This window comes from Mchenga conophoros, linkage group LG5, assembly GCF_057382185.1.
Source record: "Mchenga conophoros isolate Kocher_MC1m ecotype Shallow Benthic linkage group LG5, M_conophoros_male_GT1.1, whole genome shotgun sequence".
Lineage (NCBI taxonomy): Eukaryota > Metazoa > Chordata > Actinopteri > Cichliformes > Cichlidae > Mchenga > Mchenga conophoros.
This window is the reverse complement of record NC_140530.1, coordinates 34,842,532-34,867,958: the sequence shown is the minus strand read 5'-3', so window position 1 is coordinate 34,867,958 and position 25,427 is coordinate 34,842,532. Positions and strand designations below refer to the sequence as shown.

Genomic DNA, 25,427 nt, shown 5'->3' with positions numbered 1-25,427 from the left:
CACTGTCTGCGTGTTTTTTGACCTGGTTTTAAAGAACACACGAGCTGCCTGAAACAGACAAAATACCTTCGATGCATTTTACATGAGGCATGATACTTTTAACTTTTTATTCGTGTAGTCAGGGTGTTTTTAAAATAAGACATTTCTGTTCAGAAAGTAAGGACAAAAAGACTACATGGAAACTATGCAAGGATTACAACTTGCTGACAAGGGAGAATCGTAAAAAGGATGGGCATTACCCGACCCGAACCCACACTCTAACCATTTATCACCGAAGCAGTTGTCAGTGCAGCTGTTTCATTTGAAAACAACAAATGTGTTGAACAGAGATGTGGAGGGGAATATTTGAAGCTGAGCGTGTAAAACAACCCTTTAAAGTGAACCAAAATGTAAATAGCCAAAGCCTCCATTTAACACTCCGTCGTAGAGAAAATTCCATTATAAAAGGAAGCGGCTTTAAATCATGCTGACGGTTGGGGCAAAAGCAATATGCATATATTGTTCTTCATTAGAAAGAAAAATCACTTAGGAGTTTCAAGATGTAAAAAAAAACATGTTTCCAAAGAAAGAAAGTGCTGCTTTTAAAAAAAAAAAAAAAAAAGCTAATGGGACACGGCCTGATCATATATAACATTTTCTCTTTACTTTAGTTTATAAAAGTCAGATTACTATAACAAAGTGTTCACAAGGCAAGAGTAAACAAGAACATGAAAGTGAGTACGTCCTGTAAAGTAGGGCACAAAGTAGGGCACATTCATATCTTTCCAAAGGTTAGTCCCATTGCAGACTCTCCTAAGAGGTTTATAAATTCCCCATGAATGCATCACTTCAATAGCAACAAGCATTACGAGGAAAGATGGGTCTTGATTCCTTTTGGTAAACTTCTATGCACTAAAATGCCCGCATCGTTACAGATTCTGGTATTCTTAGCACAAATGCTCTACTTAGGATGTGTTCCACCTGGCCACCTGTGAGAAAGTCTAAAGCTGCTCTATATCTTCCATATTCCAACTTAAGTTGCTTTTAGAACAAACAACCTATTGATTCTCCACTTCAGTAATAACATAACGCTGACAGGTCTTATCCACCACAGAGCAGATGTTAGAAGAAAGATGAGGTTTCATCTTCAGTCATAACACTGCAAGTGTGATCTGCTGAATATGGAGAAATGACATTTTTTCATAAGAAAAGTTGGGGTTATTTAAATTATTCTTAGGATTTCATGCACATTGGTCTCAGAGTAGTCATTAAAAGCAGGATGCAGTTGCAGTATAAAACTTTTGAATCATGATTTTAACTTAAGTTAAAAACTATAAGATTTTTTTCTCTTATGGACCTTAATTTGGAATAGCTGTCTAAGCTATTCCAAATTAAGGTCCATAAATTATTCTTTTCCGGAGTAGTAATGGAGAGAAAGTTTTATTTATTTATATATATAGCTTCAAAGTCTTTACAGCATACTGTTTAACTAGGAGTAACTGCTTGAAATGTCGAGCTACTTTCGGATTTTGTTTTTCATTAAATCTGGTTTCTGTCTAACCAAAACGTGCCCAATATTCGGTCTCATTTTAGCTCTTTTTAACCATTTATTCTCATTTTCTATTATTCACTTCATATGCACAGAAACTAGTTTTTAACTTCCAGGAAAGATCATGGTGTGGGTTAAAATACACCTCAACTGTAAACAAATACATAACGCATAGTATATAAAAATATACTATATAAAAGGTTGTATCAGCAGGTGTGATCGAAATACAATTGTTATACCATATGAGCTATGACACAAGACACTATATATAAGTTATTGAATAATATTGTACATTTATTATACATCCAAGACAAAACTAAACATAAATTATAATATTGCTAATATTTTTTAGATATTTACACAGAGACATTCTAATAACTATTTACTCAAGTTTATTATCCATCATTGTTACTATAACCATAGTAACACTTTATAAGTTTTACCAAGACAGGACGTGCTTAGTAACTACCACGTTTCTATTATTCAGTGCATTCTGACGGTGTCATCATATTATATTCTTCGCCTAATTCCAGTGGGATTTATATTTCAATTACTAATGAAAAATAACTAGCAGGGGTTGTAGGAGAGAATATTTTCTTTGAGTTTTTCTGTCATTATAACGAAACAGAGAATACATTTGGCTGGAAGCAACAGAACAATTCATAATGTCAAATTCCTGTCATAGGAGATTGTTAAGAGCTGCTGAGAAGTAATTGTTGTGTGGAGGTAGACCCTGTATACGCAATAATGTCCTACTGATGTGCACTTCTTCTTGATTTGCTTTGGCATGTTATTTCATCTGATGTTAGAAATAAATATATCTCTCTTACAGAGCAGTAAGGGTGCTGAACCTGCTGTACATGTGTTTTTTTCCTCAATCATAGGGCTCTGGTGACAATCTATATGCCAAAAAGCATTTGATTCTGTTAGATGAATGGTATTATTTTACATTATGGATGGAATTATCCTAGCCTATCCTATCCTATGCTATACTGTACTATATTGAAAACAATAAAATACATACAATAAAAATGAATATATACCCAAGACTATTCAATTGATTTCATTTCAAAAACAGAAGAAGATATTTGGAATTGAGGTAAAGAAAAAGAAAACCGAGTATGAGATGTTAACAGACAAGCAAAAGTTTACCTTTTGAACCTGATTATAGGTCAGACTAAATGTGCAGTCCTTAATGTTCAAAACCATTTAGTAAGTAGACATATTTCTGATAACAAAAATGTTTGAATAAGTAACTCCCTTGAAAAAGTTAAATGTAAAAAAACTACATAAAGTAGAAATGCATTTCAGTCACAACTGAGATAGAAATTCATGATAATTTTAAAGAGCTCTTTAAAAACTGAAAAGCAAAGCATGAAAATTAAAGTAAGATAGGAAGCCAAAGGTCCTTTCATAATAACACAAGAGAAACGAGATACAGTGGTTAACAGCATGCTTACTCTCGAGGAGAATCTTTAGCTGGAAATTAGTCATTTGTTTGTTATTATAATATTTATCTAATTTCTCTACCAAGGCTGACTGTTGGAGGTCCTGCATCAAATTACCTCAACATCCATGACAAATTTATTTAGAGCTTGGACTCCAAACTCTAAGCTACTCCCTGATTATTGGGCAATAATCAGGGAGTAGCTTAAGAAAGGGATATGAAATAACTAGATTGACCTAATTTACAAAATATATATTACTGAGATGACTCCATTGGTCTCAATGTTCTGTTTATTTAAAAACACAAAGATGATTTAACAAAAAGAAATAAAGCTTTGTTGGAGCATAAAAAGAGGACAGTTCTTCTTCTTCTTATTATTATTATTATTATTTATGTTTTCACTTTTAGGGCCTAAAAAATGTAAATGCTGACCCATCAGAACTTTGCCTTTCCTAAAATTATCGATTGTGCACTTAATACATGCCAAGATGCATCCCAGTATGGTAGATGTTGATGTGAGCCAGTCTTTTTACGTATTTTCTTCTGTAAATAAATCTTAAATCTAAAAGCGTTCTCTCTTTGCACACTAAGAAATGCGTGCCTTCTGTTGCACTGTCAAAAGCAATCACAAAATAAAAATGGATCATTTTGTGCCTCAATGAAAAAAAGAAAAATTGCATCTGACACAATGACAAATATCAGTTTAGCAAAATCACAAAATATTTTTTTCTCAACAAAACAAGTCTCTGGTGTAATACAAGAGACATACACACATACAAGAGACACGGCAGCCGCTTTTGCAGTCATCTTTGTCTGTTTACTTAATTTATTAATAATCCCAGAGCAAATACTGCATAAGCTACAGCTTCACTTCAATCTAATTTCCTGAAAATTGCTCATGAAAACTATAATGAACCAATCTGAGGGGGAAGTCTGTACAACAAAAAGTAATTTCATTAAAATTAGCTGAATGCATTAAACATCACGCACCAATAATATTGATGCATTAATGCTGGAGTCTCCCGGGGCTACTGGCACAAATAACAACTACAGTAAGCGCTTGCAATGCTTATATCTTCTCACTGCCAAATTTTACAAACCCAAGGTGCCCTTAAGAGCCCTATACAGTGTGACGTAGGAGGCATCTACAGGTGCATTCACTGTGCATTCAGACCAAACTGATCCGGCTAACCGACAGTGAGTATGGAGCTACAGTATCATTGTGAAGTAGCACAGTTCTTGGTAGACTGTGCCATTACCATGAGGTAAAATGAGTAAAACAAACAACTGATTATGACACAGACATAGGTATGTGTACAGATGTCCAACTCTTGAAATACGAAGTCTATCCTGTACGCATTTGGCAATAAATTTGTTGCTAGAAAAAATATCTTGGCTGCGGCTGTGTTAACATGACTCATAATAATTTGTAAACAGCACCCGCAGCACCCAAACAATGCAGTTTGACAGGAAGAAGCTTTATTTTGTGTGGCATGTTCTTCCAAGTTTGGGCTACAATCCAGAATCTCAGAATAATTTTAATTGGGTGGAAAAACTTATTCAAGCATGCAGAGGAAAGAAGATTCACTTGAAGAGTCATTCATGCAAATTCCCCCCCCCCCCCCCTTTTTTTTTTTTCTCCATCCAGATTGTTTGGGGCATAATAACAAGTGGAAGGATGTGGAGAAATAACAAGCATGCATTGTGACAAATTATTCATCACCAAGCATATTATGTACTGTTTACTCACCGTTTTTGTCTGCTCTGCGGAAAATCTGGAAAACAAAAAGAGGGGGGAGAGGATGGTTTTTATTTCTAGCATAGGATCACTGAAGGGATTCTTGCAATAAGCAGGTGTAAATTATTAAGAATCATGGCAGTTTGTCAAAAACACAATAGGATGTTTAACGCCTGCGGTTCGTTTATCCTGGTGCACAGACTAGAAAGATGACAAGAAGAAGGACATTTACAAAGGCTGTTATACTCTGCATGAGTGAGTCATGTTAGGTTGAAAGCAAATTGATAGTGTCAGTTCTAAAATAGGTTGAACAATTATCATTCTAAAGTAAACAGTCATTTACTTCAGAAGTGATAATTGTACGGTAACGCCACACTATGTTTATTGTCTATTTGTTTGACTCACTGATGCTTTTTCATTAATTTCTTAGGAGGGCCAATATGGTAGGTAGTAAGAAGGATAATCATTTGCTATATGTATTATACACAATTCTGTTAAATATACAGTATGCAATAATATGCAAGAGTAACAGTAAGTCACAAATAATGGGGACTCCAAACACAAGATACTATCTGATCCACTTGCAGCTTATTTTCTCTGGCATGCAGCTTTGTCTGCAAACAACACAGAAGTCCACCTTTCACTAAATCCTTTTTTCACTATGAGCATCTGAACATTTGACAGCAGGAAAAGCAGAAACAAAGCTCCTGCATTAGTTTACTGTTTTGCTTACTTCAACATAGCCATCGTATCAGTTTTATAACGCGGTAACAATGTTCGTTTGAAGCCATTTCATGGATTATCAGTCTAATCACAACGATGCTGCGCTGTATATAAACAATGCTGTGTAATCTTAATAGAATTGGTTTCCTCCATTCTGTTCCCCGTGGGGGACTCTCATGTACAAAACTGGCTTGAATTAACAGTAGCGGATGGAGCACTTACGTCAGTTGTATTATTTAATACACCAATGATGACTATACGAAGACAAAACTATGACTGCACACACCACATCACTCAGCTGCAGCAAAAAAACACCAAAACAAATACAGATTTTGTTTTATATATATATATATATAACTGGTCTGTGTTTGATAGTAGTTACTGTTGCAATTGTTATGGAGTTTAAAAAAAGATAGAATCTTCTTGTTTTTAGCTGAGTTTTGAACCACCAGTAATGGCAACTTATAAAAAGCCCACTTCTCAAGCTGAAAAAAACACCCATCAGATAAAATCAACAGTATAGATTATTCACTAAAAGTAGAAAAATCACTAAAACTGAGGAAAGCCATTTGTTTTCTGACACGCAAAAGACAAATGTCCACACAACAGGATAAAGCTCAGGGTTGATCCTGTAAAGCCTGTGCGACTGCTTTGAGAAAAAGAGTTGCTTTTTGGTCAACATGTAAAAATCTACTTGTTTCATTTCTTTTTTCTTTAGCTCAGTGAAAACATTATTGTCCAGAAAATAGAAAGTGGACTGTTTGGCTTCACCAAACAACATAAAATAGAAGCAAAACAGAAAGCTATACCAACACACCATCAATAAATAACAGCGGTAAAACAGGGCTTTAGATCTAGATTTAAAGATCACAGCCACAACACAGCGACTAAAGTAACTATTGTGAAGGCTAAATATATTTTTCAAAGCGTTTGAATACACAATCAAATAAAACTCAAGTCTACTGTGCACTGAGATGTGTTTCTTGAAAATATGAACATGAAACTTAGATTTTTAAACCAATTTTAGTTTAATCTGTGCACTATAATAAGAATTTCACAAATATTAATGCAGCCACACAAACAAACATATATGTGCATTTGTAGCTGTATGCAGCTTGGTTGTCATTCAGGTGAGCAGAAAACAATAGCTTCATTAAGCGAGTTTGAATGCAAGATCTGCAATGAAAACAACAGATTCGTAATTTGTTCTCTTTTATTGATTCTCTTTCACTCCCTGAGACATTTATGTCCAGTGTTAAGCAGCACAACTGCCGTGCTCATTGGTTTTGACCTACAGTTTATTAATCCTGCAGAATTTGGTCCTCGTTTTAATTTGCTATAGGTCAACAAGCTCAAGGTTTGCACTTGTGCCCTCAGTGTGTCTGTCTGTCTCTCCACTGCTTCAATCCTGACTTATAACAAGAGCCGGGTCATAACGACTCACTTCACGAAACACTGGCTGCTCTATTTTTGATTCCTCATCCTATTAAAAGCAACATTGCACTTGGATTGCACATAGAAAGGACAATCAGAACACTCTACTTATCTTACATGAATACAAATTTGATGTTGTACCGGCTTTAGGGTTCTGTCACTGCACAATCTCAGTCAGCAGCTTGTTCTTTTTCACTTTGGCACTGTGACCCATCTAGCCAACATTTTCCACTCCTCCTCTATTCCAGGAAGATCAGGTATAGCGTTAAATGTGTTTGTTGTTTGGCTGTGGCTTTTGACTCTCCGGTGTCAGGAGACGATAATGCATCATTTACAGCAAGCCCAGGAAAGGTCAGACCTGCTTCCCATTGTGTTGCTGTTCTGATGTCATGGTGGAGGGTATTAAGACGGTGGGTTATCTCAGGCTCTGCTTTCACACCACTTGGTGCAATGCTTAATAAAAAAGACATAACATCACCAAAACAACCCTAATAAATATGCTTTGTTGTTAGTAAATGCCAGATGATTTACTTTCTGTGACAATCCAAAATATCATATTTTTCTTTCTCAGTAGCAGCAAAAGAAGAGAAGAAGCAGAAATAAGTGCCAGGAATCAAGAAAGCCTAAGAAAAGCAGGCCTGCTGCATTCACAAAACAAAGACTCTAAGAAGAGTAGCCAACAATGTAAATGATGAAACAGCCTCATACAACCCTAGCACAATCAGTCACTTTTAAAGGTTTGCTTTTTCTTTGATTTGTTGCAATCTTTGCATCTCTAATGTTAGTGACTGGCTCAGTATCCTGCAATTGATGCACTGATGTGCAGATCTGTCTGCAAATTAAAGCTTATATGTTGCATGCAAAACCAAGCAACGTGCTTTTATAATAAATCAGTTTAATTGTTACAAACAATTACAAAATGTTCTGAATCAATTAGCATTTAGTCATTAATCCCCTGTCATTCTGTTGTGTATGTCTCGTAACCACTTGAAAATCAGTAGGTAGCACTGCAATAACAAAGGATTCACATTACTCGCTTTTACTTTAGGAACACAAAATCTTTATGCAGACTTAAACCTGTACTAATGGAAATGTCAAACCAACACAAAAGATTAAAATTCTTAAAATCTCTCAGCTGTCCCAGGGGAATATTTGGTCAATCTACAGCTAGGAATGTTTCCAGTCTTGGAACATGGTGCTTCTGCACCAAATAAAGGTGGAAAGCAATAAAAAGAAAGAATGAGGAGAAAAATGCAATGCACAGAGCAACATGGCACTTAAATTCAAGACAGCATGTCCGTTTCTGACTGAGACTGATTATTATTGTATTCAGTACTGTCTCCTACACACAGTGTTTTAAACAATTTAAGCATAATTATATTTTGAGCATAGAACCGTCAAGCTGAATGGTCTTTTTTGTGTGTTAGTGCTCAGTCAACAGAAAAGCTCAAGGCCGAAGACTGAATATGAGAAGCACTTCAATCACATACCCCATTCAGGGACAGTGCACACTTTTAAATAGACATTTCTGCAAAAGTAATGTCCTTGTCTACACAAGGTTGTAGTCAAAGGGAAATGGAAAGCTTCAAGCTAGTGAGAGCTCAGATTTGGAAACATCACTGGTCTGCTAACCTCTAACAAGATGACAAGCTGGATGGTGGTTTCTATGGCAGCATTGCAGGTTAATAAGGCTGTTACTGTTTTGAGCACAACTTAGGGTAAGCTGCGCATTATAAATCATAGCACCATTTTTGAGTTGATCACTTAGTTTGTTTGTTTGTTTGTTTAATACATATATATTGAATAGGTTCACTGTTATGTACGTATTGCCTCTGAAAGCCCAGAAGTGTTTGCATCTGTGCGTAACAAAAAGAGGAGAACCCCCAGCAGTCCCTAAACCTGTCAGACTGGGGGCTTAATTTATCATGCAGAGACAGCAGCTGCAGCTGCAGCTTTTCCTACTTTCCTACGCACACGCGCGTACATGGCGAAGCGCACACCACACAACATCTGATAAACAATACTGTAACGATGCAGTTTTCATTTCCACTAAATTCTCTAGAAAGTAATAAGTAAATAAGAGGGAGAGAGAAAAAACATTTAAATTTGCAGCACTATATCAACTCAGACCAGATCTTTTCTTTTTTCTTTTTTTTTCATTCAATCTAATATTATTTGAACAATGAATATATTTAGATTTACAGTTAATATAAAAATACAAGAAAAATGAATGAAAAGCAAAAGCTTCAACAATGTGTTGCATCAGTAACACTAATACATGAGTAAGAGAGCGGATCCACTCACATCATGAAAAATAGTAAGCCCCTGTCCGGCATTGTGCGGCGGCTGCTGTTGCTGCTGAGCCCGAAGATGCTTCTGTTTGGCCGACTGCAGGCACATAGTGATCATCTCTGTACAAGCCAGCATCTTCGACCGCAACGAAACACGTCTAAATCAAACTGTTGAAGTCTAGAAGGCTAAAGTAAAATGAAGATGTTGCTATGGACGAGATTAGGGCTCCAGGTGCGAGAGATGACAAGTGCAAGCAGGCAGGCGGGGACTCGGGGACGCTCTGCAACTTTGTGGTGCGCAGCTGAACAGACCCGCCAGCCCCTCCTGCTGGAGCCGCTGTGATTGGCTCGTTTATCAGCATCTGGATTAAACTGATCGTCACTAAAGCTTCTTATCTTCCCATAACCCTTTGTATATCTTTTTTTTTTCGGTTTGAACGCAAAGACACACTATTAAAACTAGAGCTGCAATATACGACCAACTTGCCCTCGGAGTGCTCATTCATCGCCAGAGATGTTAATACCGATAAAAAAGGGCTTATTTTAAAGGGCTTCCGTTGTTCTTAAGTTAAATATACAGCGAATGTAATTAATCTGAATTAAATATTAGGTCCAAAGTTGTAAAACCTGAATGTTAAAATGAGTTCAGCCTTTGACATACACTGCCATCTGCTGGATGCGAGAAGTCACCATTTCAGATGGGGGTTTTTTTGTTTGTTTTTTTAAAGGGGGTGAATGTATAATTAGATTTCATGCATCGGCTGTTATTTATTTTTGGACTTATTCGTGTGGTTTTTAGTTTTACAATAATGCATTTAACTGATTTAGATAGGAACAAAAAAGTGTCAACGAGGGGTGGAGCGAAATAAATTCCAAAGCGATCCTTTAAAAATATCTCTTCCTGGGCGTGAGTCAGTTTCACTTTCCGTTCTACCTGACAGGGACTGAGAAGTGAGAAAGCGACGCTAGAGTGGTACTTCTGACTTCTACTTGGCTCTCTTTGGCCCTATAGCTGCCTTTCTTAACCTTAAGCCGAACTTGGAAAGGCTCTGTCGGATGAGGACTGAGGAAGTATTGCCTGAAATCGTTTTAAAGGCAGCTGTGTTTCGTTACAGCTGCCAAGCAGCTTAATAATTTTATTACCTCCCGTGTAGTAATGGCTTCAGAGGTGGCACCGAGGGTCGATCTGACTGAGGGTAAGCAGCTCAATTAACTTTCGATTTTGTTATGAAGACTCCAAATACTTCTTGACAACTACGTTTTATAAGATCTCAGAGCTGTCCTAGTAAAACAGAAAGCGTTTTGTGTGTGTCACTGCTTGCTATCGATTTCTTAGTGTAGAGATTGTGAAAGTGTCACTGTTGTTTTGGTAAGACTCAACGCTTTATATTGTCAAAATCAACAGACAAGCCACTATCAATTTCGTAATGTTCATTTACCATTGCTACGTACGTGTATGTTGGCATAGAGGATAGAAAGAAATCAATTGATAATACGAAGAATTAAAGAAAAACGAGTTATGCTGACAATAAGTCACGTGACGCCCCTCTTCCTTTGCTCGCGATGAAGCGGAGGAGCTTGCCCGGTCTCTGACTGAAGCCCTCAGCAGCGGGGACTCTGAAGAAGCAGCTAAACTGTGCCAGAGGCTGACTCAGCTCTCCGTCCGGGTGTCAGTCAACATCAACAGTCAGATCTACCCCCAGGAATCCATAAGGTGGGACACAGCAGTGTGTGGGGATATGCCTGTGTGTACTTCCCTGTTTCTTAAAATGCCTCCATGACAGTAATACCACAGACGCTGCTGTTTATGGGGGAAGAGTTCCCCTTTTTATTTTTAGATGGGCTCTGTTTTAATTTGGAAGCATGCAATGTAAACAAGAATTAAGGCCAAGTGCCAAAAAAACAAAACATGCATATATGACTGTTTGTCTGTGGTTACATGCTGGAAATACCAAAATAAGAACACGAATGAATGGACATGAATGTTCAAGTGAAAATAGTAGAGGGCTGACATGTTCTGTTGTTCCTGTTCTACAGGTTGAAGGTTGGAGTGGAGGATGGACAGTCAGAAGACAATATCCCTGTGATTCTTGAGGTTGCTACTGGCATGACAATTGCACAATTAAAAGACAAGGTACTGATGTGAAAGCACACGCAACACAAGAGGCAATTTTCTTCTGTTCTTTTATTATTATTTTTTTTTACGTAAATATTTTCTTACCAACCTATGATACATTACACATATAAAACCTAAAATGGAGCTGAGCTATGATCTATTAAAGGCTACTTGTGAAGTTTTCTTGTAACCAAAAATGTTTATGCATCACTCATAATAATGCAGTGAGTGTATCATGGAGTGTATCATTTGTCAGTAAAGCCTTGCCCCTAAATGCAATTCAGTATTGTTTATATCAGTGTTTATCAGCAAGCAGTCTTTTCTATTTTTATTTTAAATTCAGCTTTATTTCAGACTTCGTGTCCAAAGTGAGTTTGCTCATTTCAATTTTAGTCTTGTTTTTAGAAGTTTCACTGTTAGTTTTACTGTTTTATTGTCTAGCACGTATACACTAAAGGTAAAAGTTAGGAAAGTCATTATAAGTATTATAAAGATTGTAAGTATCCTATTACCTTAAAAACACAAAACGTTTTTCAAACAGTTGACTCATTCTTGTAGATATCCAAAGTCTTAATAAACATCTTCATCAAAGTCTCCTCAGCCAAGCTGTGATAACAAATTTTTTGTTACGGTTTGGAGGAGGACTCAAGCGCAGGACTCCGGTTCTGATGCTCACAAGAAGGATTTATTTACAATTCACCTGGTGTATATACAAGAAGGTGCGGGGGGTGCTATATACAGCTGAGTGAGGGAAGAAGGGGTCTCCAGGGAAGTCCAGGGGGGAAGCACGCGTTCTTCAGATCATCCACACAAACGATCACAGGCTCACACTCCGACACTGCCACACAGAAATCACACAGGGGAAAATCCAGGAAGCTCTGTAGGCAGGGAGTCAGGGTTAAGTACGACACACAAAGGAAAATACTCTTAACTAGACTTGCTGTAGCTTGGCTTCACTAACGCATGGTAGACAACGATCCAGCGATGAACAGCAGTCGCCTCCTGGTTTAACTGCTGATCGTCTTAATGAGACCCAGGTGTCTTATCTGTCGAGGGCCTGGGCCAAGGGCGTGAACCCACAGTGAGTTTCGCGCCGGCGAGAGAGAGAGAGAGAGAGAGAGAGAGAGAGAGAGAGAGCTGATCAGCTGATCCGCCTGGCCGTGACATTTTTACCAAACGAATAAATACTAAAACTAAGGATGTTTCCTCTTTTCTATTTTTTATTTCATTTGAGTTCATGTTCCAAGTTCACAAAATCATTTCAGTTGGTTTTATTTTTCCAAAGTCTAGTATGTATTATTTTTTTTAAATGTTAGTTAAGTAAAAGTTTTTTCACATCTAGTTTTAGTTTTCAGTTTGGTGTTAGTTAACTATAGTAACCTTACCACATACACACAGTAGCAAAGTTGTGCACCGATTCATACAAAAACAGCCCCACAGTGCTACAAGAGATCAAAACCCTCCTGACCATTCTTGATGTCTTCTATGCATTAAAGTGTTTATTACCCTTTAGGAAGTGGTAGTACACCAGCTGGCTTATGTTATTGTCTTTAAAGTTTCACTGCATTTTGTTAAGCCACATTGAAATTCCAGTGGACGAGTTACTTTTTCTTTTCTTTTATATTCAAAGATCAGCCAAGATTTTGGGTTCCACCCACTGCTGCAGCGCTGGGTGATTGGGAAGCGGCTAGCTCAGGACCAGGAAACATTATATAGCCATGGGATTCGAAATAGTGGAGACCAGGCTTTCCTGTTTATCAGGTCTGCCCATGCTGCTCATCTCACACGGCATCAGCACAACCTGGACCAGGAGCAACAACGTATAGATGGTAAGTAGTAAACAGTTGTCTTACCTTTTGAACGATAAGAAGAAGTGCTTTGGCTATGATAAATACAGACAGCAAAGTATGCCGTATTGATGTTTAATAACACTGAAGTTTTATACAATTAAAATATATTATTAGGTATCATGGAGTCGATGCAATCACTGCAGCTGTTTCCCAGAGGTCTGGATGGAGGTGGTGGTGAGAAGATAGTTCCTCCTCCTCTTCCTCCTAGAGACCAAACTGCTACTGTACCCAAGCCTCCTGTGGCTCCTAAACCTCAGGTCAGAACACAACTAGACCCTGCTTTAGCAATGGGCCTGCACATATAATTGTTTAAATACAGTAGTGCATGTTTTAGAGATGTGTAAACATATTGTATGTCTTGCAGTTGGGATGGGCCTGTTCAGTGTGTACATATCTGAACAAGCCAACACGTCCTGGCTGTGAGATGTGCGGAGGGGAACGGCCAGCAGAATACACTGTGCCTGACATCTACCAGCCAGATGAGGAGGAGATTAAGAGGATCCAGCAGGAAACACTTGCCATGATGCAGTACGAACAGGTAAAAGTGCTGCTTGTTAAAAAACAGCTAAAATTAAATCCTTTTAACACGGTCTCACATTTATGTGTGAAATAACCCTAATCACCTGGGGTCATGGGAAAACCTGAAATATTATAGGAAATAAGATTTGTGCTTGACAGGTTTTAAAGAAAAATTTAATGTTTATATTAAAACATCGGTATATTTGTTATAAAAGAAACAGACAGAAAGAAAGAGAAAAACCATCAGTTTAATTAACTCATTAAATCTTGTTTTTGTGTCACTTTTTTGTTTAAATTCCACATTTTAAACTACGCATTGTTCCTAGATGATTTGCCACACATTACCATTAAAGAATAATGAGAGCTGACTTTCGGGCCACAATAAAACTTCTCAGCTTTCACTTTCTATCTTCGGGAAAAGCTAAATTACTATGTTTGTAATGAGTCATGCAGTTTATCTGAACCTCTGCTGCGCATGCTACTCTGTGATAAAGGCTCAGCGGATGGAACGAGAAGAGAACTATTTGCACTTGTTGGCAACAGAAGAACAGAACCTTATCCCAAATGCCAACGAGGCAGATTGTCCAATTTGCTTCAGTAATCTGCAGCCAGGAGAGGGCATCGTGCTCAGAGAATGTCTCCATACCTTCTGCAGGTATGACAGAAAATAGCTTTGTAACATGACAGAAAAATTATCAAATTCTGTCTGCTTTCTTGGTCACTTTCTGATTAGCTAACATTGACCTTTACACCACCCATACCATATCCCAACTTCCCTGCTGCTAGACCTTCGCAATAACGTCCTTTACCAAAGTGCATCTAATGTCATCATCAATTTGATGCCTGTACAAATCTAGCCATTGCATTTACTACTGTTACTACTAACTGTACAGTGGAGTTACATGACACACTTGACTTACAACTGACTTTTGAAAAAGAGCCTTTATTTAAAAACAAAACAAAACAGAAAAGATTTGGCATTTTAGTAGTATGAGTCAGAGGGGAAATATGCAGGAAATGGTCTGGGGGAGAACTAGGCCCCTGCAATAGTCTTTCTCATATGGGCTGCCAGCTCGGCAAGATGGGCTACAGTGGTGAGTTTTCTTGCATGTACTGCCTGGTTCACTCACAACATTTCAGTGGGATTTAAATCTTTAGTTAATTTATTCTGTACCCCTCAAGCATCTTTTTGAACCATGTCTTGGTGCAAGTCTTGTTTTAGACCCGAAACACCTTCTTCTCCTATAATTTTAACTACATGTGTCATTTCTTTTGTGTATATCAACTTTATGCATATGCAGTGTTTCATATGTATGCTCGTTTTGAATAATAAGAGTCAGTGTATGCAAAATGTGCATTGTGCTTAATATTTTATGTATATAATGACGTGTATGTGATTACTCAGGGAGTGTCTAAAAGGGACAATAGTAAACAGTCAAGATGCTGAGGTGTCCTGTCCTGACAACTGTGACAGCAAATTACTGGACCGAGAGATCAAAGAGGTGAGTGTAAGCCACGGGGACACAACCTTAACCTTCACATGGTCTATGTTTGACAGTCATACATCACCTTTCCCAAAAATAACACAGACAATAACTTTAAGAGAAGCAAATATGTTGACAGCCACACAGTATGTAATCTCTTACTCTTCATATGTCTCTGTTATTGTTTATGGTATAATCCTGGGTCCAGCTGCTCACGGAAGAGGAACACCAGCGGTTTCTGGAGTTGCGTCTGAGCATTGCAGAGAGCCGCTCAGAGCACAGCTTCCACTGTCAGACTCCCAACTGTCGTGGGTGGTGCATCTATGAGGATGAAGTCAATGAATTTCACTGTGAACTCTGCGACGAAACCAACTGCATTCTCTGCAGGGTACCTTTGTTACGTTAATACCTTAACTGAACAAAGTTTCATTTCGTGTAATAGAGAGGGCGCCAGATGTAAAGGACGTATATTTTTCAGGCCATCCACAAAGACATGAATTGCAAGGACTACCAGGATGACCTGCGTGTAAGAGCAGAGAATGATGAAGCAGCTCAGAAAACTAAACAGATGCTGGAGGTAAGTCAACTTTAAAGGGCTTTGTTAATTACCCTGAACAGTGAAAATCTATGAATGCTGGCAAAGCAAAGCAATGTGGATCAAGAAGCAGAACACAAATGACATTACAAACAAAATAATACATTGTCTCTTATCAAGGACTATAATTTTTCTCTTATCCAGAGTGAAATAAACCAAATAGGCAATTTTGTAGAATCTTAACCCTGTAAAATAAATCATAGAACAATCAGTCATTTTTTTTACAATTAAATGTTCTTTCATTAATGGCTGCTTAAGGAGGCAGTTTCCAAATCCTCAGGTGTATCTTAGACTAGTGTCATTATTAAGGGTGAAGCAAGCTTTGGGAAGCCTTTGTTTCTCTGTGGCGGAAACAAGGGCTGTGGTGATCTGTTGCGCTCTTAACACCTTCTGTCTAATAACCTTGTGGTATTCAACACATGCTGTAAATGTATCTGTTCTGTTTAGTTGCATGCAGTGGCTAGGTCCATCTTTTATATGCAGGCTATGGCAAGGATTTAGGCATTGGATTGATACGGGGCTTTACTTTATGGAATACAGCAAAGTTAGATCATATTATATTCAGATTTTGAGTCAAGTGGATAAATTGTATTATGTTGATGTTTTTCTGTACTTTTTAAAATCACCCTCTCAGGCATTTTCCTCTATGGCTACTTCACACTGTTTCACTGTATTCAACTACAGAGCCTGCTGCAGAATGGGGAAGCCATGAAATGCCCACGGTGTGACATCATTGTCCAGAAAAAAGATGGATGTGACTGGATCTGCTGCTTGATGTGCAAAACAGAAATCTGTTGGGTCACTAAACAAGCTCGATGGGGCCCAAATGTAAATATATATGCATTAAGATAGATAAACATATTCAGAAAGGTTTCTCTATTGTGTGTCTGAGACATGGTTCTCATTTCTTTCTTTTCTTTTTTACAGGGCAGCGGTGACATAACTGGTGGATGTAGATGTCGAGTCAATAATCAGCCCTGTCATCCTAACTGCCAAAACTGTCACTGAGGGAAGAACACTAATGAACTCATATTAGAACCTCCAGTGAAAGCGATTACACTGTCTGGATAAATTCAAACCACATCTCGTGCTCAGATCTCCGATTTAATGGTAGTTTGATTTATTTCACCCTCTCTTTCACTGGTATATGGACAAAACTCATCATCTATCTTGCTTGCAATGCATCCAGGTGTATTAAAAACTGTTGTTAGTACAGTGTGAGGGGGAAAACAGTTATACTTGGAGTTTTTTTGCCACAATACCTTCTTATCTCTAGCTATTGCTTTCTTCTAGTTCAATGAGCCAATTGTGATACTATTTACTTGAGTTTGGATTCGACTCAGAATTTATCAGAACACGCATACTGAGGTAACATTTTACTTTTCTGAACAAAGATGCAAAAGGTCTTTGTGCTTATACAGTATATAATATTAGCACTCCAAAGATGACGGGGCATGATAAGGGCTTTCTTGTTTATTTTGTCTATAAAGTCTGATGATAAATAGCAATATTTTTCATTAATTTATTTTACAACTAAGAATTTTATCTATCAAACACCAGGGCAGTTGTGGTTATAAGTACTATTAAGGTCTTACCAATATAAATGGTCAGCACTTTCTGTTTAAAGTTACTGTTTTTGTTTGATATGTTATTAAAATAAATGGCTGGTTATGGGATTGTTCAGTCGACAAATCAGACTTTTCTTTTTGTTTACATTGAATGAATGTACTCATAATGAAAAACAGATTGCTCTAATGCACTTAATGGCTATAAAGTATCATGTGTATAATGTCTTTCTCTGCAACTAATTCCTGTATTAATTCCTAAAGAATTACAGGAACTAAATTACTACACATAAATTATATGTGATGTTGCATTAAAGCTTGTTGTTAGGCTTTACATTCTATGTCTTGAGTCATGAAGCACCATGTATTTTAAATATGGACATTATGATGTAACTGTATATCTAAACAGATTTTAAAAATGAGCTTAAGATCAGCTCAAGCATCTGACGATGTTCAACTTTGTCATCTTCTGTATCCTTAATTATTATTTCTTATTAGAACCATAGCACTAATCTAAATATGTTAAGAAGCCTAAGGAACTGAAGTCACAAAGGACAATTGAGGCTAATGTGGTCTAGCAGAAGCCGTCAGAGGGCAGCTAAAACCTGAATTTGAGAAATCCTGAAAAACACACTATATAGTCATAGAAAATATTCTGAATAAAAACGTAAGCCTGAATCCAAATGCATAAAACCTTTTCACTCTAGTTTATTAGCATTCTCTTGTACAACTTTACATTAGTAGACAGTCCAATAGTAACAAAAATAAACATAAAAGGCAGATAAATCATTTAGTGCAATGAAAATAAATGAACACCGCTGAGTGCAGATACGTCCTGCATTACAATGCTCAACAACTAAGCTCTTAGGAGCATAAGAGCATCCTTGGACATGTGCCAGTCACCTTCATTTCAGTCAGCTTGCAGATCCCTTACCAGCTGAATGAGAGGCTCAATACAAGGCCAATAAACCAATCAAACACAGCACAGCACTGGAGCATCAAGCCTTCAGCTTCACATAGAAAAAAAGCATCAAATAAAATCACTTTGATGAGTTTCACCCAATTAAGAAGTTTTTAGAGGACTACCAGTTCTGTGTCCCGGTAGGGGGCAAGAACTCAAGGCTGATATTTGAAACAAGAACTGTGGGTTTTCAAATGACTGACAATAAACGAAACCCTATTAAAATGAAATCTCTTATTTAAGGATGTGATTTTAATGTCAATGACTGGAACAATCTGGTACCGTGGACCAATTCTACACTCAAATCACTTTACAAAGGAGCATCTGCTCAAATCAAGCAAAAAAAAAATCACGTATAAATCTAAAATATTAGACAGAATTAATATGAAGGCCCAGGCACTTCTCTAAAAGGAGCACCCTTCCAAACAAACTGAGTAAAAGCAACTATCAAATCAAAGTGATTTTACAAAACTAATGCAGTCAGTACAAGCCAGGTCTGCTATACTGCTAATAAGAAGACAACAATATCAACTTAATTTTACTTATTCCACCTCTGATATTTACGGTTACTAGGCATTTGGTGAATGACCATATTGTGGGAACTATTAGGATATGACCATCTTCTCTAGAATTTTTTTTTTTTTTTTTTTTTTTACATAAACTAGTTATTTGGGTACACAAAACACAAACTCATTTTCAGGTGTGTGTGTGTGTGCAAGCATTAAATAACTTAAAAGTTATCACTTAGCTACTCTTATACTATTTTCCTGGGCGATGAAAGCTATATTGTATTGCGAGGGCATATTCTCAAATATATGTTTAGGCAAACAAAAACTTCAAGTAAGCTACAATGTATTTACTTTTGTAAGACCAGTTTCATTTAACCAAGTCATGGGTAACAGCTGCTGATGTGTTAAAGATACTCGGTCCTTTAGAGAAGATACCTTTATACGCTTACTGAAAGGGTTAAACATAACTAATGAAATACACAAAATGATCTAAAAATAATGAAATGGTGACCCTTAAAGTGCCTGCGTGTCATGTTTCTATACAGTTACTTACCTTAAAATTAACAAACAGTAAATTTTACAAAGCGAGAATTCAGGAATTCCCTATTTGGTCCAGGTATCAAATAGATTACAAATGGTTTGTGACTGCGCACACACTCAACTACACACACAAACACACACATTCACTCAGGCGCTCGTAATTGGCAGCAGTTTCAAATGTAGTGAGTCTGCCAAGTTTTCTGCAAATCCCTGTGAGGATAATGCCTTCAAATTATTTTAATACTAAATATAAATAAGCTTTCGTGATGACCATCAATAATGGTTCTTATACATAGTCTCTTCATTATATTCTTCAATTCAGAACAACAGCAGCATTTACACTGGTGCCTATTCAGGAATTACAAAGCAAAAAGGCTTGACAAACCCTACACAGAGTAGAAAGACATCCTCGACTTTAGAGAGTGCACCCAGACAGTGTTGCCGACTCCGCGGTTTGTGGTTTAAACCATTAAAGGGTTCTTGATAGCAGACCCACCAGCTTGATTTAGTAGAGGACAGAATACATGGAGTGTTGGTGTAAAAGAAAAGCAGTTCAAGGAAATAAGTCTAGCTTGGGGGCCCACTCAAGAGCAGTATTGACCACAGCAAGAGCTGCTGCCCCTAAAGCCACTGTGAGACCCATGACTGCAAGTCGAACAAACCGCCGTGCTGCTGAAGGTTGGGCCACTGCAACTACAGAGCTCACTCCTGAGCTCTCCAGTGCAGCCTGCTTTTGTCTGCGTCTGCGACGGAGAACTGAGTCTGGTCGTTGCTGCGCAGATGCAAGTTCAAAGTCCTTAAAGGTAGAGCTTGCCATGCTTAAAGAGACAGATACATGTAGAGAGACAGAAAAAGGTTTTATTGAAAGTGAGTAACTGCAGTTTTTGAAGTAGAAGAAACTAAAATGTGAGTATTAGTATATAAGAAAAATCAGTGATGACAGTTTCATACAACTAAAATAACTATAAGAACTTACCTTTCATGTGAAGCAGCCTCTCTAGCCAATTCAGAGGGGGGAAACTGTACAAAGAGGTCTCCTGCTCGGCTGATGAGCGTCTCATAGGGTAGATCCTGGGGAATCTGGGATAGCAGGTGATGAACCATGGCCATATCACATTCACACTCCAATACCTCCTCCTCTCTGTACAGCACGATCTACAACATAAATACAATTTGCATACCAATATAAACATAGAGATGTAAACAGCATATTTGTCAAGGAAAACAATGATACATTCATACAGAAATAAGAAGCCATTCCCATTAGAGATGTAATCATTTAAAATAACACACCCGACTAAATTAAACTAAATAGGGGCAACTTAAAAAGAAGAACTGATCTGACATCACTGCATTGATCTAATAATAATAATACTAATAAAGGGATTGATTGATTAGCCACATATAATGTCAATAAATGCTCAACCATTACCAAATTGGTTTCCACAACCCTCATGAATACAACATTATCCATATCTTCAGCTGTCACAATGGCCTTTGCACAGTGAAAAAATATGAGCTTTCCATATGCACAAATGGAGATTATATAAATGGTTTATTCTTACACTGATTTAGAATATGTAATTCATGTAGTGTTAAAGTAACTTGATGTTTGGGGAGTGTCTCTGAGAGACAAACCAGGAAACAGGAAACTCACCACAGCAGCAAAATAGATGGGCATCAATGGATGGCAGGCCAGGAAGAAGTCATACAACCGGACAACATGGCGGAAGTCTGATAGGACATGGCCAAACCATGTGATGAGCCAACTGAGAGCAAAGACTGTACCCACCTCAGCCCTTAAAATGACAAGTGATGAGATCAGCTTACAATGACACACACAACTATTTAGTTTGCCAACTGCTCCACTTAAAGTACTCTATATAGCACCTACAACCAGAAATTTCTACAACTTTATATACTTTATATATTTATGATATAATCAGGAACTGAAAATCAAACATGAAGGCCAGCTGTAATGGTAACCTTTGGTTGCAGCCTTAATGACGTGGATGCCTTACAACTGAAACTTGAGCTATCATAATTGGATCAGTGTGATGTAAGAGCAGTCACCCTTCATTCCTTCACCTAAAACAGCTTTCATTTTATAGTTGTACCTGTTTTAACATTAACCTTAGCTGTTTAAAGGAGACACCGCTGTAGATATGCCAAAGTAGTAAAGGGTCATACTAATGATCATCATTAGTATGATGATGTACTGTCATTACAACAGACGCTAAAAGATTTTCTGTCTAAAGGAAAAAAATTACTATTGCATGCACAATTCTTTACTGTAAATTTAAGAAGCTAATATTAAAAGTTGGGTATGCAATCTCAGGCTTGTCATTTAACACACTAAAAAATAAAAATGCAAGGTTTAACATCCTCTTGTATCCTAATGCAGAACAAAACCCATTTGGCCTACTTTCACTAGAATAGGAGTGAATCTTACTGTTGCATGAAGTCATGCACCTCAGGGTTGACCCTTTCAATGATGGGCATCAGATAGTTAAGAATGTGTTTTGTGTTGTCCATAGTGGGATCCATGAAGTCCCTGAGAAAGAGAATAAGACAGACAGCATTTTTTTAATACCTCACAGTATGATTTTTATTGAAGCATAAAGCAATAAGGACAGACTGTGCATACAAAAAAAAAAAGTGGAAGATTAAGTAGCAGAGAAAATAACCTGCTGTAGATTCATTTGTGTCTGTGATAAGTACCTGAGGTGATGTGTGGAGAGCTTCTCCACTAGAGCAGTTGCAAGACGCTCTCCCACAACTAATAAAAAGGTCACGACAATGTCATGGTATCCTTGGTAGTAGTGCAGCTGGGGATTACGTTGCAGAACTCTGAGGATGATGTCGATTAACTCTTCCTGGAGACCCTCTCTCTGCTCATCTGGCATACCTATGCATGCATAGCCAAAAAAGCGCTATATGAATCGAAAGGGCATTGAGTGCTCAAAATTAAATAGACCAGCCCGTTCAGCATTTTTCAAATAAAATACAGCTGTTAGCTTACATTGGCATTCAAAATGTCTCCACAACTAAAAAAATAATAACTATGTAATTCAAATTTGGAGTTAGGCTAACCACCATAGTAGCTCTTTCAACTAAAGTTTATTTAGCTGAAAAAGATGGAAAAGCAATTTCAGTGCATGTCGTTTGAGTATATCCTATGAATTCTCAATTGTCTTGGTTTGAGAATTGGATTTGTAATGGGAAAAATCTAGTTAACCCTCACATTTATTGGGGCGATCGTGGCTCAAGAGTTGGCAGTTCATCTTGTAATCAGAAGGTTGCCGGTTCGAGCCCCGGCTCGGACAGTCTCGGTCGTTGTGTCCTTGGGCAAGACACTTCACCTACCGCCTACTGGTGATGACCAGAGGGGTGATGGCGCGATATGGCAGCCTCGCTTCTGTCAGTCTGCCCCAGGGCAGCTGTGGCTACAACTGTAGCTTGCCTCCACCAGTGTGTGAATGAGAGTGAATGAATAGTGGAATTGTAAAGCGGTTTGGATGCCCAGAAAAGCGCTATATAAATGCAATCCATTATTATTATTATTACATTTAGATGTAGGTGGTTAGAATTTCACTGTATGATTTTTGTATAGCCTTTGTAGGCTTAGCCGAAGTATATGTGTCAGGATGACATGGTGAAAAACTGCTTTGCTTTGCTTAACAATGTTTCACTATGTTATCTGCTAACTGTTGGGGTGTAGAAGGACGAAACTCCCTAGCTGACCAGTGCCAGGAGCTTCCTGGGAAAAGATAGTGGGAGTTGCCCTCTCCCCAGTAACATCCCGTGGGACAGAAACCTGCTGTAACTAAAAGATACACAGAGTTGTGTGTGAGGGTATAAAAGAGGAGCTGAGATGTCCCAAGGTCAGAGCTGGAATGACTGAACTGTGATGTGTGTTGGCTCTCCTTCATGCAGTAATAAAATAGCTTGACCACAGCTCTGACCATGTTGCAGACATTCTTTTTTACAGAAAATACCACGACAGATTCCTGCAGTGGAGAGCAATAGATATAGCTGCAACGAAGCCAAGTGGCTACCAGCAAAGGCCACTATATCAGCTAGTAGCAGCAAAGCCATTTTCATATTGCATTGATAATTACAATATTAAATGCAGATTATTTTTCAGGTGGATAACTACCTAATTTAAAAGGTTACAATGGAAGAAACAGTGTTTTGTCAACAATGTATGGGCAAAACATTAAAACATTTCTCAACAAAACTTCTAGCCAATTATAGCATAACCCACTACAAGGCCAATAATATATAAAGAACGATGGTGACCCTGTGCCCATGTCAGCAAAGGCAAGGCAAGGCAAGGCAAGGCAAGGCAAGGCAAGTTTATTTGTATAGCACAATTCAACAACAAGGTGATTCAAAGTGCTTTACAGAGACAAAGGTTAAAAATATACAAGATTTGCAAGTAGAATTTGCCAACCCAGTTCAGTTTTCCCATAACATCTGGGATATGCTTCAGCCCCCCCAAGCCATGAATTGGGAAAGCAGTTAAGAAACTGGAGGAATTTATAGTTGTATTAGAAATGATGACACAGTCACTCTATATCATGTCTACAGTGTGTGTATGTAGACACAATTGGCCATGGATTGGTCACTCACCAGGTGGGAACCTCCGTAGTGAACGCTGGACATCCAGCAACACCTGGTTGTAGTCTTTGTTATTTTCTCGGTCTACAGTGTCTGAAAAAATGAAAATGTTGCCACCAGCAATTACTGTATGATGCATTGACTGCTAGCCTTTGTATTAGGAGGTGCGAGACGCGCAACTGCATATCGTCAACAATTATAATACCTGGCTCTTGATTCAAGACATCAAGGGGGACGTTGAGGAGCTTAGGCCAGACCTGGCACCGTATTTCATCGGTCAGCAGTCCTCCTTCACTGATAGCCATCCTCCTCAGAGCTGCTACGTCCACTGGACTCACACTCAGTGCCTGTGTGATATCCGCTATTTTCCTCTTCCGTCTGGTGTCCCAGTCTGGAACAGACAACATCGTTTCACTGTTAGAAGCTATGCTCCCACATTTGTTTATTTATTTGTTAGCAAAGCGCCCCGAAGTGTACTCAAACAGTTGACATGACACAGTTAGCGACCGTTACCTTGCTTTCCATTCACTGGCGACGATGTTCCAACATTTCTAGACTTCTTCATGGTGTCTGTACGTCTTGATGCGTCCTCGTTAGATAGCACTACTTTCCATTCTCCCTAGTTTTTGCTAACTCCGTTTTAGCCTTGCGTGGCTGTCAATGAAAACTGTTTAATTACCAATGCTAGCCCCATGAAAACACGGCCTGGTAGATAACTAGCTATTCAGTGTTAGCTATTTACTAAGCTCGCGCTACACTGCCCTGGTTCCATAGCGGCTATTTTTAGGAACACAGCCATCATTGCTGGGACCACTGACAAACAGGTTAACAACCGCCTACCAGCACTTGGATTAAATCGAAAAACCGGCTACATGTTTACATTGGCGGAAGCAACCAAGTATACAGCTGATACAGTTAGCCTAGCCGCTCATACGGAGTGATGACGTAGCAGGAAAGAAAAGCAGGAAGAGGAGGAGGAGGGGTAGGGTCGACCCAATTTTTACTGTAAAGAAACGAAACTTTAGAAACAGGAAAACACTAACAAAAAACAAAACAAAACATCAGGCAATACTTATCTACCGGGTTTATATAATACATAAACTAGAACTGTCTGCAAACTGTGTGGAACAGTATTTTCCTTGATATAAAATTATGACTTAACAACCAATTTATAATGATAATAATAAAAATTATAAACAATTCTGAGAGATTGTGGTGCTGTCTAAAATCTTTTTTTAAGTAAATGATAAACTTAAGCAGGCCTAATTTGGAATGGGATGCGTTTATAACAAATATAAGAATTAAATGTGATCAAAGATGAAAAAAATACAACGCTATAAAAACCCGCAGTCTATTCTAGCTACTTATTACTTAGGATGTTATTACTGTTAACTAGGCTAGACTTCCATAGTTATGCAATACAGTGCTTCCTGTTTCATTTATTTAAAAAGAATAACATGTGTGTCCAATATCACATTAAAATAAACCTAAATTTTACGTGGTC

General features: G+C 38.0%; 3 protein-coding genes across 3 annotated transcripts in view; 1 reads left to right on the top strand and 2 right to left on the bottom strand.

Moving 5' to 3' along the window:
• necab3 (N-terminal EF-hand calcium binding protein 3) overlaps positions 1 to 9,471 on the bottom strand; it is a 42,056-nt gene extending 32,585 nt beyond the window's left edge. Inside the window, exons 1-2 of the mRNA XM_085275090.1 lie at positions 9,175 to 9,471; positions 4,726 to 4,750 (exon numbers count right to left, since the gene is read on the bottom strand). Of these exons, the coding sequence (XP_085131216.1) occupies positions 4,726 to 4,750; positions 9,175 to 9,297 (148 nt within the window). The 5' untranslated portion in view covers positions 9,298 to 9,471. The remainder of the gene's footprint in view (positions 1 to 4,725; positions 4,751 to 9,174) is intronic.
• A 426-nt stretch (positions 9,472 to 9,897) lies between these two features.
• On the top strand, positions 9,898 to 17,417 carry rbck1 (RanBP-type and C3HC4-type zinc finger containing 1). Its single transcript, XM_085275087.1, has 12 exons — positions 9,898 to 10,357; positions 10,731 to 10,875; positions 11,199 to 11,295; positions 12,908 to 13,106; positions 13,242 to 13,384; positions 13,492 to 13,665; positions 14,141 to 14,301; positions 15,052 to 15,148; positions 15,339 to 15,518; positions 15,609 to 15,707; positions 16,410 to 16,553; positions 16,653 to 17,417. Exons 1-12 carry the CDS (start codon positions 10,318 to 10,320, stop codon positions 16,731 to 16,733), a joined length of 1,560 nt encoding a protein of 519 aa, XP_085131213.1. The 5' UTR covers positions 9,898 to 10,317; the 3' UTR covers positions 16,734 to 17,417.
• Positions 17,418 to 17,982: 565 nt separating this feature from the next.
• tbc1d20 (TBC1 domain family, member 20) lies at positions 17,983 to 24,904 on the bottom strand. The gene is made up of 8 exons (XM_085275088.1): positions 24,437 to 24,904; positions 24,129 to 24,314; positions 23,936 to 24,016; positions 22,022 to 22,208; positions 21,753 to 21,854; positions 20,958 to 21,099; positions 20,277 to 20,455; positions 17,983 to 20,118 (listed from the first exon to the last, which is right to left on the bottom strand). Exons 1-8 carry the CDS (start codon positions 24,486 to 24,488, stop codon positions 19,854 to 19,856), a joined length of 1,194 nt encoding a protein of 397 aa, XP_085131214.1. The 5' UTR covers positions 24,489 to 24,904; the 3' UTR covers positions 17,983 to 19,853.
• Positions 24,905 to 25,427: the final 523 nt, after the last annotated feature.

Excerpts from the sequence above, each read along its gene's own strand:
- rbck1 (XM_085275087.1), top strand. The coding sequence starts at position 10,318 with ATGGCTTCAGAGGTGGCACCGAGGGTCGATCTGACTGAGG. Across the intron at positions 10,358-10,730 it reads GAGGGTCGATCTGACTGAGG|CGGAGGAGCTTGCCCGGTCT; the intron begins GTAAGCAGCTCA and ends CTCGCGATGAAG. Across the intron at positions 15,519-15,608 it reads CCAACTGCATTCTCTGCAGG|GCCATCCACAAAGACATGAA; the intron begins GTACCTTTGTTA and ends TATATTTTTCAG.
- tbc1d20 (XM_085275088.1), bottom strand. The coding sequence starts at position 24,488 with ATGAAGAAGTCTAGAAATGTTGGAACATCGTCGCCAGTGAATGGAAAG. Across the intron at positions 24,315-24,436 it reads GCCAGTGAATGGAAAGCAAG|ACTGGGACACCAGACGGAAG; the intron begins GTAACGGTCGCT and ends TGTCTGTTCCAG. Across the intron at positions 21,100-21,752 it reads GTGCATGACTTCATGCAACA|GGCTGAGGTGGGTACAGTCT; the intron begins GTAAGATTCACT and ends TGTCATTTTAAG.